At 50.1% G+C, this 15386-nt stretch overlaps 2 protein-coding genes across 2 annotated transcripts in view; one reads left to right on the forward strand and one right to left on the reverse strand.

Moving 5' to 3' along the window:
• The window catches only part of LOC142589624 (caskin-2-like), a 330427-nt gene that overhangs the window by 239950 nt on the left and 75091 nt on the right, over positions 1–15386 (reverse strand). Inside the window, exons 3-6 of the mRNA XM_075701132.1 lie at positions 14663–14760; positions 3098–3243; positions 1635–1730; positions 469–599 (exon numbers count right to left, since the gene is read on the reverse strand). Of these exons, the coding sequence (XP_075557247.1) occupies positions 469–599; positions 1635–1730; positions 3098–3243; positions 14663–14760 (471 nt within the window). The remainder of the gene's footprint in view (positions 1–468; positions 600–1634; positions 1731–3097; positions 3244–14662; positions 14761–15386) is intronic.
• On the forward strand, positions 4478–14205 carry LOC142589625 (uncharacterized). Its single transcript, XM_075701133.1, has 6 exons — positions 4478–4827; positions 6198–6369; positions 7513–7592; positions 8792–8892; positions 10328–10776; positions 12893–14205. Exons 1-6 carry the CDS (start codon positions 4623–4625, stop codon positions 13197–13199), a joined length of 1314 nt encoding a protein of 437 aa, XP_075557248.1. The 5' UTR covers positions 4478–4622; the 3' UTR covers positions 13200–14205.

A 15386-nucleotide genomic window follows, 5' to 3' on the forward strand; every position in this document is an offset into this window, starting at 1 on the left:
AGGGCACACAAAACTTCGACCTCGCCACTTTCTTTGTGCCCAGCTCGTGTCACGGTATCTGCAAACTTGGTTTCCCCACGCAGTGATGTGCGACGTGTTTGGAGGAGTGCTGTGTTTGCCCTATTCTACGCGACGCCGGTTGAACGATGGATAGGATTAGCAGCAAACAATGAGCGAGCCTTATTTGTAACCCCGACTGCAGTGAAAAGTGCGATGGATCCTTGACCTGCAGCATTCCGAGCCGCGCGCAAAGAACCAAATGTCACGTGTTCCGACGCCCAATGAAATTTCAAAACACGTAATTTCCAGCAGGTTGTCTTTTCACTGAAAGATATATTGCATCAAATCTCCTCACTCAGTAACAGCGACACTTTTCGGTATTGCAGAAGCATCATTCACTAACACATCTCAACCCTTGTACGTCCCTTCAAGGAGTCCCATAAAATACTTCGCAACGCGTGAGCGAACCTGAGCACGCTGGTGTGTCCGTTCCTGGCCGCCAGGTGGAGGCACGTGGTGCGCTCGTTGTCCAGCGTGTCCTGCCTGCTCTCGTACAGCAGCTGGCGGCACCTGGCGTTGCGCAGCAGAACCTCCACCGCCTGCGGCCACACGAACAGCGATGCGGTCATTTTTTGATGAAAGTAACGCGCTATAAAAGGAAACAGAGGCAATTATAACACCGCAGAAGCGTGCGAAACTCGGTTCGAGAAGTCACAGTTGAAGTCCTGCAAGTACGTTGTTAATGTTTTCGGTTGTCGCCAGTTCGAGGTCGTCTTGTGAGTCGTCTTGTGCAAATTTGACCCGCTGAGTGATCGTGTGCAGCCCCCGATCTTCGAGGATATATAACGCTCCAATTTAGTTACGTCACAATTAAAGGAGCCTTTATTACATGTTCGAGTGACGCTCTGAATGAAGTGTAGTGGTCACTTCATCTTTTCGTATCCCCAGTAACTACAAATCACCGGTCTCAAACACGACATGCACGATACCGGCAGAGCTTCCCCGCACGGCCTGCATCACAGTAACGTTGGCCTGCATCACCCTCTAAGCCACATGTGGGCGTACTTTTCGCGTATGCCGGGCGTGTTTTGGGCGTCGGCGCCTCTATGCTATGTTGTGCGATGACTGCGCTGTAGCGCTGCGTTAAATGAGGCACCCGCATGGCTTCCGTTTCAGCCATTGTCTCAAAGCGGTCATCGCGTGAGTCATAATGTAAGCAACGACGGCTTAGCTGCATAACTTTACGCAGAACATAATTCGCTCTATTATGGTAATTAGCTCCCACCCACATGAAATCACCCGACTGCCCTCCATGTGAACAATATTGTTGCACAGAAAACGCATATTTACAAAAATTTACAGGCGCAGCAGCAGCCAAGATGGTATGGTATGGTATTCCTTATGCGATGGCGCACACCCACTGTGGGGGAGCAACCTCCACCTCTTCTTCATCGGTGCCGCCCTGATGCTGCAGGCTTCTTCTGTCTCGCGGCAATGTAATAAACACACACACAACGAGCAATGCTCGCTGGAACACGAGGCACGGCGAGCACCTTTCGATGCTACAGCTATGTGAACCATCCAATATGGAACCGCTAGAGATCTGTAGATTATAAGAAATACGGCGCGTGTACCTTTTGCCTGCCAAACTCGCAGGCGAGGTCCAGCGGTGTCTTGTGCTCGCAGTTTCGAAACAGTGGGTTGGCGTGGTAGCTCAGCAGCTTCTCGATCTGTGCAGAAAGAAGGAAAGTTATGAGAACGTTCAAGGAACACAAAATGTGCACTGCTTGGGGCAAGAACTCGTGAAGTTTGGCGTTATTTGTTTCTTTATTTATTTTACCCACCGAGTCTAGGTGGCATTACAATGGGGAGGGAGGTTAACATCATTCAATGTTTTTAAGCAAAGGTTTAAAAGCAAACAAACAAGCTCATACAGTCAAAGCGCCACTGCGCAGCTGTCATTTATCAGCTATATCGGCAAGCGCAACTGGCAAAAGATTCCATTCACGAATGACCTGGGAGGCAAAATAAACTTTCGAACAGCTCTGCATCTGCATTTGCATCGGCGCATACCTTGTGGTCATGATCCGGTGGCTTGGATACACAATTAGGCTGTTAGATATGCTTGTTCGGATCTATGCTCGTTCTGCATGGTTATAAATGTTGCGGAAATATTTAAGCCGTATTTTTTCTGTTCTCTTTCAAAGCAGCTGCCGTCCAAATATCTAACGCGGCAGCCATGATAAGCCTCTTGCGGCCCTAACACGTGTCGGCCGCCTATATGTTGCACTTTCTCGATCTTGTGCCGGTCGACGCAAGTTGAAGAATCCGAAACTGTGCAACCACACTACAGGACCCTCCTTACGTAAGTGTTACACAACAGATCACGAGCTTGTTGTGAGAACAGCTTGGTGTTTCGGCGCGAACCTATACAAGTGAGCTAGAGACTCTGTTCAAGTATTCGCCGCAGACGGCTAAATAAAGCGGACAGCAGCCATCTTAAGTCTCGTTACAATGCTGAGGAAGCCGGCAAAAGAGATATCTTCGCAAAGACAGCATTGAAGTAAAAAAAGAAACGATGCGGGCTACTTAGTTGTCCAAACAAGAAGGCGGCTGAGCGGAAGACTTGGAATATAGACCAAGAAGTCGCCTGCTCAAAGGAAAAACGTAGCCACGCTTTCTTGTGCACAGATGTAAGTGACGACGTGTTTTTCACGTGGTCGCACATTTAACGTATTAAAATACAGCGATAACTTGTGCTTTTATTAGCTTTTTCTTGTCGACGCGAGGTGGTGTATTGCCGCAGGCACGTCTTCCAGACGGTTCCAGATGTGTTCCATTACTTGAGCCCGAAGCGGCCTTCCCATAGCTATCAGCGTAGACTCTCCACATTGCTGGCCAGAATTGGAACACCCAAAGACGCCGCATAGTTGAGCGACACAGATTACTTTTGGTGACCTGCTGCTTTTAACTTGCACCCATAGACCTGTACGGGCGTCAATGAATTCCGCCCGCTTGTGAATGCAGCCACAGTCGTTACCAATAGAAACAGCGATCCTGTGCTCAAGTCCGGAGGGGCCACACCGCGCGCACTCACCACGAGCACGTGTCCGTGCTGCGCCGCCAGGTGGAGCGGCGTGTCCCCCGCACTCGAGGCGTCGTTCACGGACGAGTTGTACTCCAGCAGGAGCGCCACGGGCTCGGCCTGGCCCTGCCACGCGGCGTAGTGCAGAGGGCGCATACCTGTGTGGTGATGAGATTAAGAACGGGCAATGAGTAAAACGACGTACGGTGCGGTGAGGGGTACAGTAGGGAGTCATTTATAGAGAGGCACATAAATTAGTAGTAAATATATACATAAGCATGGGAACCATGAAGAAAGCATCGTTACTAGCATATTCAAAGAGACTAGTGCTAGATGACATCACTGGGTTAAGCAAGTTCTTGCTTTCGAAATTCTTATTTTAAAAAGCACAGGAAATATAAAGTGATGCTAAGTCGCTGCCTAACAGCAAATGTTTGCAACGCTGGAGAAGACAACGTGTAATATACAAATTTTCTGCTGAGTGGAGAATTCGGCGAGTTTTTGCATCAAAGCGCAAATAAAAGGAGGCGGAGTGAGGATACGTTGTTGTGGTCTCGACACATGTCTAGCGAGTAAACTATCTTTCTTTCTTTCCATATTTCTCATCTCATGCATATACAAAGTTCAGATGGGGGACGACCGATTGAAGCACACTGCAGGATAGAAGTTGGCGCGTTGGTTTTAACGGGTTAATGCGGTGGCATCACGTGGAGTCGCTTTCGACGGCGGCTGTTTGTTACCTCCTTTGCAGCCTGCCGCCACTGACAGTGACACCACGTGAAGTCATCCTACTATATCCCGTTAAAACCAACGCGCCAAGGATGGCGAGGCCCCCTTTGACAAAGATAGGTCCACCTATCGAGACGTCGGCCAGCGTGTCTCAGGCACTTTATCCCTGTTTACACAAATTCTATCCAACCGTCATCTTATGTCTGTGCATCTTCTGCATATATTATTTGTTTTACCCGCGTCTGTGTGCTTCTTTATTGTTTCAAGTAATAATACTCCTGTATATGCTGGGACACTAATTTAAAACCCACTTCATAAAACGTAAAACCATGCTGCGCATTAATTTCTAGAGAGAGCGAAGTCAATTTTATTTAAAAACGGCTATTGGTCCCAGCCGAAGGGTCGTGTCACCACGGCCCACGCGCAAACTGATCCCCAGCTAGAACGTACTGGAATATTTTTGCTACACTAGCCAACAATAACCACAATCAACATAATTCAAAACCTGCCGCGCGTTCCTTCGACCGGCGCTGCAAGCGGCCCTCCGCTTACCCTTCACCACGGCCCTCCACTAATGCCTCCGCTACCACTCGTTTTTGCCACTACAGCCAGATGGCGCGGCGTGTCCAGTATCGCAGCGTTCTCTCTTGTCAGAGAGCAGAAACTTCTCCCACGCGCCCGCTCGCCCCCCTGGCTGACGCTGCTCAAGGGGGCTGAAATCGCGCGGATTTGTCTCCGTGTTATTATTCCCCGTTCGTTAACGACGAATGGAGCCTAACCAAGAGAGAGACGCAAGCGCGTGTCTCTAATGTTAGCGCGTCCCTCTCACTCCAATATCGGTGGCCCAGGGCAGGCGACTATAATGGAGGTTAACTGGCGGCAGCTCCAGAGCAGCATCATCGACGAGGTGAAGAAGTACCCGTGCCTCTACGATTCTAACTACATCAGCCGATGGAATGCACGTAGACGAGGACCGTATTGGGAGGCCGTCGCAGAGGCCGTCGACGTAGCAGGTGAGACACGAGTTTTATATCCCGCAGCACGGCCCGTCCGTAGCGTGGGTGCGGGCGGCAGCCGGCTAGCCGCCGTAAACAAAGGGAGAGGGGGTTGACCTCCGAGATACCCGCTCCGTAACTCACAATCTCGGAGGCAGTGCGTTACTGCTGCCAGTCGCGAGAGCGCGTGGTAGAACCGATTGTCGAAAGGTAGTAGCGAGTGTCAAAAGTAAGTAATTTCCCGATCACACGTGGCCACATACTGTGTCATGACCTCACGACACGGTATCCTCCTGGGAAACGCAACCGAAATTGACTGTAGGAAAGCTGTTATATTAAATTACTTAGGGCACATTGACGCTTGTCACCATTCTTTTTTTAGGGTTTTAGAGCTCTAGGACTTTCATTTAATGCGAACAAATATTAGCCGTAAATACTCAGTAAGTGCCCCTCTAAGAAATTTAATTGTGTCCTTGAAGATATATTTTTCTTATTCCTGCATGTTATTTACGATCGGCGTTTCTATAGTAGGATACAACTTTAAAAAACAGCAGTCGGCGGTGCAGTTCATTTCACTGCTGACCCCGTTTTACTCATGAAACTTCACTGCCAACTCAAGTGAAACCTGGCAATAAATAGTTGCTGCGAACCGAGCGTTTTATTTCAGTTCAATAAAGAACTGTTCCGCTTTAATAGACGAGCGAAAACGCACAATATTACGCGCTTATAATTTTATTTTTGTGGTTACCGCCTTATTTAGGTAACAGGGAAAGTTTGATGGACGAACTATTTGCAGCCTCGCGGAGGAACGGTGGCTGACGGTTATGAGGGCGTGGGCGGGGCTTCACTGCAGACTTGAGTTGTATCCGACCATAGATGCCTTCAGCCCCTTTCACTTACGGGGCGAGGTTGGGACGCGTGATTTCCCTCCTCCTTTACGAGGGCACCACACCAATTAAAATCTGAGGTTTTAGAGTGCCAAAACCACGATCTGATCACGAGGCACGCCGTAGTGCGGGACTCCAGGATAAGTTCGAAAACCCCGGCTTCTTTAACGTTCGCCGTAGACGAGCGTTTCTGCATCTCGTCTCCGTCGAAATGCGACCGCTAGGGCCCCGATCGAACAGGCGACCTCGAGCTCAGTCAGCAGCGTAACGCCACTGCCACTGGGGTGCCACACCAAACCCGCTGTGTGAACCGTGAGCACGGAACTCTGCGAATCCTGCGCTGCCTATATATCGTTGCGTTCCTACTCGAGCAGTCGGTTCTCCTGTCACGCTCCTTCCAACCACGCCTGCAAAATGGTCTCGAAGCGCACGCCCAGTGTCCCTATACCGACCCGTTTCTCGTCTTTCTGTTCCCGCGCACCCGGACGGCGGTCGTCGCAGACCTGACGGACACCGACTGCCGGCGCATCTGGAAAGGCCTGCGCGACAAGTACGTGCGCGAGATTCGGCTCGGCTGCGCGCGGAGGCCCGACGGCACGCTCGCCACGGCGCGCTCCCAGTGGCCGCTGCTCGGGCGCCTGGACTTCCTCAGGGACCACATACGGCACCGGCGGTATGTAAGGCGCATGCGCGCGCACGCGTGCTGCTCCTTGCGCGAGCAATACGCGCACCGATGTATGAGATAGGCTCTGTTATGACATGTTTTAGCTTGTCTTAATGTGCTAGCATTAGGAGTGTCAAATAATTGGAAGAAAAAGTATGCGTGTGAAGTGTGGGAAGCCGGTCACGTGGCAGAAGTGCTCCAAGCGTGTGATTGATACTCTTTAATGCAAAAGGGGAGCATCAGTGGCTGAGCAATAAGTAGATAGTTAATTGCTCTCTAATTATGACGACTCGTAAAAAAAAGCACAAAGCATCGTCCTACCGCGTTGTCTTTCGTGCAGTAGTGTCGAGAGCCTTGAAGAGAGAGTGAGAGAACAGCTTTATTTTGATCGAGCGCGAGGAGGGGCGGGGCGGATCTCTGTGGTGCGTGGAGCCCTTAGTCCAGGGCCCCATCGGCGGTGGCAGCACTTCCGGCTCTGGCGAACAGCTTCGCTGATCGTCCGTTGCCTCCCAAACTCAGAATGGAATTGTGTGAAGTTGATCCATTTATAGACAGTCCATCATAATTCGCGCCTCAGGGGCCTAAATATAGGCACCTGACCACAGGAAGGACTTTCAATGAAGTTTTCTCTCTCTCTCTCACGGGAAGTATCACAGGGGTTGCCTTCTATTATTTATCTGTACATAAACATTTCTCTATCTCTCTCTGTTGCATTGTTGTAAATGCGCTACGACAGAAAAAAAACAAAGAAGGAACAAACCTTTAGTGACCTTTTCATTTCCTACGTGAAGAACGTTAGGGCAGCCCCACTACAGCAGACTAGACTAGCATGTTTACGTATTCATGTTTATTCATGTTTACTCATGAATTCTGTGACCAGCTTTGCTCCGCCCGCTTTTGGTATACTTTGGTGCCCCCGTGGCTCCTTTGGTGTCCCGGGGGCGCCGCCAAAGTGTAGGAAACAATGAGATCTTGTGCGCACTTGGTACTTGCGCAAATTCTCACTCGCCTTCACCGCAATACAGCATGTATGCTGCCCCGCATTACAGATCTGTGTGGCGGCGAAGCCATTATAAAGCGCACATGAGATTCTTGCTTACGTTTCTGTTCTATCAGTTCGCTCTCTCCACCTTTGTGCACCGTGTCGCGCAGGAAAGCTTCCCAAGCGAGGAAGCCGGATGTTGTCGACTACAACGAATCAACATCGATGGACGTCGTGGCGCCTATGTTCGGTAAGACGGCGATAATTTGTAAATTAAATTGTTTGGGTATACGTCGCACTGACGGCTCGGCGCTATGATCTCGGCGCGAAAAAAAAAAAAAAGCTCGGCGTTATTTTTTCTTTTTTTAGCAATCAACCTACTATCGTGAAATCAAAGAAGGTAGAGTTTTGAAACCACACTTTATCAGTCTAAAGTTGGCTTCTGGTTCCTCGTTGGTGTCATTTTACAGCGCTGATAACCAGACGGGAGGCCATTCTAAATGAGCTCACCGTATACATGTTAACCAAAACATTGATTCTTCAGAATCTATAATTAAAAATTATGTTCTGGTGTTTTTTTACGTGCCAGGACCACGATCTGATTATGAAACTCTCCACAGTGGGGTGCGGATTCATTTTGACCACTTTGCGTTCTTTAATTAACGTCCACCCAATACACGGTACACGCGAGCACAGAAGCAAGGTGGAAGCGGTAATGGTTTCGCATTCGTGCGCTGTCGCCGAGGCGACGTGCGGCGCGCTGCCGAAAGCGCCATCTAGTTTCTCTGGAGCAACCTGCTCCGCGAAAAGGGTCAATAGAGAAGATATCCAAACATAGGAGACTAAAATTCCTCTTCGTAGTAGTTCGTAATCATACAAGCATAAGCTAGTTTCTAATCGAAGCCCACGAAGCATGCAGACTTGGCGCGTTATCACTGCTTCAAGTACAGCACAGTCCGGTAATTCACATTGCACAAGTTGCTTTCGCAGCATCCGCACGAACGTGCTCATATTTAGTTCCGTTCTCTTTATTTCCCCCTCCTCCATTCTGGAGTTATGCGGCGTGTTAAACCAAGGGAATAAAAAAAAAAAGCTGTTACTTTAAGTTACCAAGCAATGGCTACCAGGCTCATTTGGTCGACCAGAATCGGCCAGCGTATTTTTAAAAGCTCTCAATCGCCTTGTCTTCCTGATGCTCGGTTTCAGTATAGTTATCAGGTTGAGTGCGGTTTGTGAATGCTCTCCTTCGATTTTTCCTTCGCCTGTTCTTATCGTTTTGATTCCTTGCTTATGGCGTACATCAGTATATATAGCGACGACGTTTTTCACAAGTGCGCTTCCTTTTTTGTTTTATGCGCACGTTCTCCACTTTCGTAATGGTCCGTAAGGGCTAAATGCATACACGAACACCTGAGTGAAATTAACGCTGCGTGCGTGTTTCGCATGCAGCGTGCCCGGATGCAGCCACGGAGGACGTCGGCGCGGAGGGGCGCTTGGGCTCGCCGGTGGACTTCGAGATAGACGTGTCGCAGGGGCCCAGCTACGACACGGTATGGCTACTCGTAGGGTGCTGCCATAAAAGACAATAGCACAAAGATTGACACTCAACGAAGAAACATTTCCGGTGGCAGCAATACAGGCACGTGCATAATTACGAGAGCGAATCAGAAAGGCTTTGCAGCTATTCTTTATTTATATATATATTTAAGACAAATTACGGCTGTAAATGCGAAGTCAACATATCTTTTCCCAGCGGTTCACCTTTCTGGCACCGGGCCTGCCTTAACCGGCTTCATCTGCCGGTAGTTCCGCGGCACGGCGCTGCTGTCGGTTGTTCAAGATGGCGGTTGTGCTTCGCGCGTCCGCAGTGTACGAGCAACCGAGTGTGGTTCGTTTTCTATGAAGCAACGGACGCACACCCGTCGAAATACACCGGGAAGTGCAGCCCACGTATATGGGGAAAGGCGTCTCGCTGCGAGAAGTGTGAGGTGGTGGTGTTGTGAGTTCGCAAGAGACCGTGAAGGCTTGCACGACAACGAGCGTTCGGGTAAGGCCGTGTGCGTCGCTGACTAACGACAGGGTCATCTCAAAATTAGCGCTGCGGTGGGACAAATGTCTGAATCGGTGCGGGGATGATGTGGAAAAATAGAGTAAGGAGAGTAAGGTGTAATATTTGTAATTACCTGTATGCACTTTATTTTGGTCAATAAAAATAGGGGCAAAGACTTTCTGATTCGCCCTCGTACTAGTACGATACATGGCTTCTGAGAGCGGTTGGCCCGCGCTCCGCGACTGTACATGCGTGCCCGACTACCCGAGCCTGACGTCGTGCTCACGTCGAATGAAAGAACACTGACAAGGGAAATTTTTTAGAGGCGATATTTTCTTTAGCGCATGACGGCACAAGGGTACAAAGAGGCACACATAATGTGTTCCATGTACATCTTTCCGTATTAACGGTATTTCGTGGTAAAGAGAGAAAATAAAAAGAAAAAAAAAGAAACTCGCCCTGACACGGCGAACCGACAGTCCCACATCGCAACTCTACACTCTTAAGAAAAGCTGACACCTTGCGGGCCTTGTGCCAAACAACGATTGTCGTATACCGCACTTTCCATTGCTTTCTCAACGCTGCGCGCCCGGTACTTCCAGGTCACGAACGGCATGCGCGTTATCAGCGTGACATAGCATTAGTGACAGGCAATCTACTGCACTACAGTGACAGGAAAGCAGCGAGCGCATATTCTTAAAGAAAGGAAGCAAAAGCAAGACAGATCACGATTATTGTTTGGGGACAAGATACCCGCCACCTACCCAAAAAAGGGTGTAAGCTTTTTGAGACTGCAGTTTTAAGCCCTTTCTCGAAAGCGCAAGACTCGCACTGTTCTCCACGCATGAATCTCGCGTGATTGAGAGACACGTCTGAAGCGTTCTCTCTCTCCCTCTGATTCCCGATTTCCTCTTTTTTCTCCTTTACCGAAAAAGGATTCCGAGGAGGAAGTTGAAGCAGCCGCTCCGTCGCCTCCGGCCCCCGACGAAGTCTCCGGCCCCTCTTCCGGTGGGCGACAGCCAGGGTGCAAGTCGATCGCGGAACCGCCCAGGACCTCGCCGGGACCGCGGGGAAGCGTTCGGCCGCGCGGCCCTTACGGCCTCAGGAGGAACATCAGGGGAAAGAGGGGGAGACCGACGGGAGCGACTCCGAGAGGCGGGAGGCGGGCGGCGCCGCTGACCGCCGTCGACTGGTCTCTCCGAAGATGTGGTCGACCCCCTAACACGCAACGACGCTCGGCGGAAAGGAGTTCCTCTACCGAGGAGGAAGACGTCGCCGACGAGAGCGAGCGATGCGTCAGTGGTGGCTACGTCAAGGAAGAAGAAGAACGCGATCAAGAGGACGCGAACAAGGCGGAGGCAGACATCGAGGCGGCGCTGTGCAGGTACGCGCGAGCGTCCAACTAAGGACACCGCTACGAAATTCTGCACCGCGTAAAAAGACGTATTGCTAACAATAACGTAGGTATGAAGGAGCCCCCGTGCAATATTTGACGCTTGAAATATGAGCGGAAACGTCAGGAAAAGCTCGCAAAAATAGCCGTTTTCAAGCGCAGCTTGTATTGGCTCACAAGTGCGGTTGTCGTGGTCACGCAAAACTCAGTTGCTCCCAAAGCAGCTGCGTCAATGTTTGATGAGTTGACAGCTGCGCCGGCGCCGGAACCTGAGTCATTAGCGAGGATTCCAGCTGCGTAGGCGCGCGCTCTCGCCACGCGCGGACCCAATCGCACCCTTTTCCCTTCAGCCGGGGAGGGAAAGGTCAGGAAATGGTCTTGCGCGCGCTGCGCTGGCTTCGTTTCCGTTCAGTTCAGTCTCGGAAAACGGATGGGATAGCCACGCGTTGTGTGTTCCCCCGAGGAACGGGCAGCCTTCGACGAGCGGCGGCGCGCCGATCCAGCCGTTAGAGCCGATTGAGTCCAGACAATCCGACAGCAACGAGAAAATCCCGAGCTGAGGGAGCGAGAGGCCGAAGCAATGCGGTACCGTTACCTGTGGGTTACTTGACCGTGACGAAGGTCAGGCTTACGCAGGACAAGCTTCGCCTACCCCTATTTTCCGGTAGGGGAAGGGTTGGTATTTTTTTTATAACGAAACTGAAAAAAGAATATACCCCCATTACTGTTAGCCGCAAGTGACGCATGAGCTAGACTGCGCGGATCCTCGGCACGAGCTCCGAGATAAGGCGGTGCTCACGGCTGCCCACAGCGCGTCGAAAGGTCTCAGAGGCGGCATGCTGAAACGTACGTCATAACAACGACCACCAGGCGCATGCGTCCGCTGCTTAGGTGCTGTTCAAAGGCTGCTGACAAGAAAACCATGAAATTACCAGCTTTGCTACTTTTCCGAGATTGCTTTATTCTGTATATACCACTCATTTATAACAAATTTAGCCAAAATGAAATTTTATTGCAGTTTGCCTTTAAATTAGTTGTCGACTGGCAGGGCTAGTTTGTCGGCCGGTTGATCGACCGATAAAAATATTTGATTGATTGATTGATTGATTGATTGATTGATTGATTATAGCAACCTGTCGAAATAGCAGATGAATCGCGTTCGAGTCCTTAATGACTCATTGAATAGGGATTAGTGAACTCGATGATTCATTGGTCTATCGACTGGTTCATGGATTTGGTCAACCGACTCCATAACTGATCGAATGACTCATTTCAACGCCGCAAAGGTGCAGCTGGGCCATGACGAACGGTACAGCGGAGGGCTCTGCCCGAATTTAGAGTACCTGTGGCAAGCATTTCGTACGTGGGGAATTTTCGCAGTCTGCCCCTGTGGCAATGCGATCGCGGCGACCTGGTGCCGAACATTGTACTTCGTGTTCAGTAGGATACAATAACGTACGGGAAGGACTCAGAAAAAGAGGAAAGAGGTCAATGGCAAGACGGTTAATCAGCATTGTGCCCGGTTATCTGCACTACTATACCATTGTTAGAGATGGATGTGAATAACTGAGTTTACAAAGAAAAAAAAAGAAGCAAGGGACAAGTGAAGTCTTTTAATGGAAGTTAGCTGCAGACTGTCATGCTACTCAATATGAAATGTTAGCTCAAATCGCAGAGCGAACGCCCCAGAATGGCGTTATAGTATGGGTTTAGATCTTCAAACCAGCACGATTTTTTTTTTCTTCCACTAATAAACTTTCTTTCTGAGAAACCAGTATGAGTTTCCTTTGTAGCTTTGTGCTACAGTGGAGTGGATGACAATTTCTTCCTCTCACACTCCTCATGAACAATGAGTGAAGTGTAATATGTGCAGACCGAGAGCACACTTCAAGCAGAAATAAAATAAGAAATAAAGCCACGCACGTACTTCTCAAGGGTATTTGCAACGCCTCTCCGCGTCCTGTGGTTTTAAGAGAGAAGCGTGTTTCACCGCAGCGGGTGAAAGACACAAACACACGAATGGTAAACCCTGTACGCGTTATTTCGCCATCTTTCTCGTATTTTAATCCACCGCGCATGCAATGTAAAGTGCTCTCGTCGCACGCAGGTTCGTCACGGCGATCGTCAGCAAGATGGCGTCGGTGCCTGGCGGCCCGGCCGCCGCGCCGTCCGCCAAGACCGAGATGCGAGTCGACGCCGGCGACGGCGACACGCTGTTCCTGCTGGGACTGAGGAGCCTGATGTCGAAGCTGGACGGGGAGAGCAAGTCGCGCGTGCAGGTCGACATGCTGAGGCTGCTGCAAGAGCGGGTCGCCGACGCGGAAGCTCGACGGCCGCACCCTGGCGGCGACGACGGCGAAAAGCGAAGGCAGGACGACATCGCCGGTGCCGCGGACGCCGAGCAGCCGTCCTAGACTCTGCGCCATCGGCGAAAGTTGAAAGGCGAACAAGAGGCTAGGACAGAACTTAGCACCGTAGGGGTGGGCAAACATTGGAAATGTCCGACAACGATCGAATATTACATACTATAGCTATTCGTGTTCGAAAAGAAACTGTTCGGTATTTTGGGGCATCGGGAGCGAACCAAATATTTCGTAATACCGAGTGCTAAAATCTACCTTCAGTCACCTGGATGTATAAATGTACAGATGGATGCACAGATATATAGACGTGTTTTTTTGCCTTTAAACTGGCTCTGTTTGTATTGCGGGGGACTTGTACTTTCATTCGCTTGCTTGTATGCTCTATTTACGTATGCCACTCCTGCTTTATAGGTCCAAATGCTGGCCTGCAGTATATATTGAAATAATAATGTGGTTACTGTTTCCCGTCTGCTAAACAGACTATCGCAAATTACCGGAAGTTAAAGAACTGCAAAGGTTTTCGAAGCAATGCAAGAACAAAATGTGCAATGCAAGCTTTGTTTTCGCTTTCGCCGTCATATGACGCGCGGACGTGGTGCGGCGTAACGCGGGCGCGGGTCACGCGCGGCGCTGTTTTAAGCCCAGACCACACGTACACGCTTGCGGACGCTCGCAGCTCGCGTCTGCGCGCCTTGCGCCTGCCGCGCCTCGCGAGGAATGGCGGTTCGCATCCACAAAGACGCGCCTCCATGCGCCCACGCGTTCGCTGGGCTCACTCATAGACGTCTGGTAAGACGCCGCTTCGTACTCTGTTACTGACAGTGTTTCAAGATACTTCAATATCTACAAACGTAATTGCTATAATTATAGAGCTGTTAGATCAGCACAAAAAGGAAAGATTAAGCACTTTCTTGCACTTTTATGTAGCACGCATTGAGCAACTGAAAGCTGTATCGGAAGTCTTTCGTGTTGGTCTACAATTTTTCTCATTGACACTTCTTATATAATTATGATATTTGAGAAGTTGATTAATTAATAAAGACTAATTATCTAATTAGGTGGAATGAAAAAAAAACTCAGTACCTCCAAGCGACGGCAAACAGCATTACCTTGGTTCTGTCCGGCTACGTGGCATTTGCATACTTTAATGTATGGCTAAAGTTACGTTGGACACCCTCTACAGTTCCAGCAGTTCAAGTGAAACGCGCGCCGACGCGCGAATGAATGCGTAAAAGCGTGCGTGTTCGCCGTCTCGCAAGTTGTTCATCTTTCACACAGTCCCGAAAGAGTAAATGCGGAGGGAGCGACCCCTCCTCGTGCGATGCATCCACTGCAGTCTGTGGAAACAGGAGTGGTCATCCACGTGCATGGTCGACTTGCGAAAGGTCATAAAATGCACTCGCCCCCGTATGTGCTTATCACTACTGTCAACCCACTCCGGGGCTCTGTAAAACAATGAAGACGAAAGAAGAAAAAAAAGAGAGAATGCCGCAAGCTCAACGCGAGAGACTCACCCCTGGAGTCCTTGAGGTCCACGGTGGCCCCGAGGTCGAGCAGCAGTCGCATCACGGGCACCGAGCACTGCAGCGCCGCCTGGTGCAGGCTCGACATGCTGGGGAGGAAAGGCACGTCACGTGCTTGCGACTCGAGCTCGACCTCGCAGACGGGATCGGAGACGGACACGAGCACACATAGCGATACTGTGCTCAGCGCTCGAGATTAGCCACAAGTATAGCCCCACTGGGCCTCCCAGACATTCTTTTTTCTCAAGCCAAATGTTTTGCGCGGAGTGGGTCTGTAAGATGATCTCTTTCTCATTATATATATATATATATCCTTTTTTGCGCGATGCAAGAGGCGTGCAGCAACACGGAGGGAGATAAAAGACTATAGGAGGGAGCGTCACGTGGCAACTTTGAAGCCTTGTCATAAAAAAAACGTTTACGCAGAAACTCATCTGGAAGTTGTCTAAGTATGCGTAAGTATTGTGCCACTTGCTCATCGTCACGCAGCCCGGTGTCATTATGAATGTTATGGAACTTGATCCAACCAGTATGAACGACTAAAGCCCCTAGCGCTTCGGCGACACGAACTGCTCCATACGGCAGCGCAAGGTTACTTGATGACGCAAACAAAGTAAAGCAGGTGGCGGCGCCAGGTGCGCTGATGACGTGCGCTGATGACGTTCCATCATTACAAGCCTGCTCCATCCGCGTCAAAAGATTATCAACCGTACTC

The sequence above is a fragment of the Dermacentor variabilis genome, chromosome 8 (genome assembly GCF_050947875.1).
Source record: "Dermacentor variabilis isolate Ectoservices chromosome 8, ASM5094787v1, whole genome shotgun sequence".
In the NCBI taxonomy this organism is placed as follows: domain Eukaryota; kingdom Metazoa; phylum Arthropoda; class Arachnida; order Ixodida; family Ixodidae; genus Dermacentor; species Dermacentor variabilis.

Coding starts and splice junctions, on each gene's coding strand:
- LOC142589625 (XM_075701133.1), top strand. CDS start 4,623: ATGTTAGCGCGTCCCTCTCACTCCAATATCGGTGGCCCAGGGCAGGCG. Junction 6,370..7,512: donor GACCACATACGGCACCGGCG/GTATGTAAGGCG, acceptor CGTGTCGCGCAG/GAAAGCTTCCCAAGCGAGGA. Junction 10,777..12,892: donor ATCGAGGCGGCGCTGTGCAG/GTACGCGCGAGC, acceptor CGTCGCACGCAG/GTTCGTCACGGCGATCGTCA.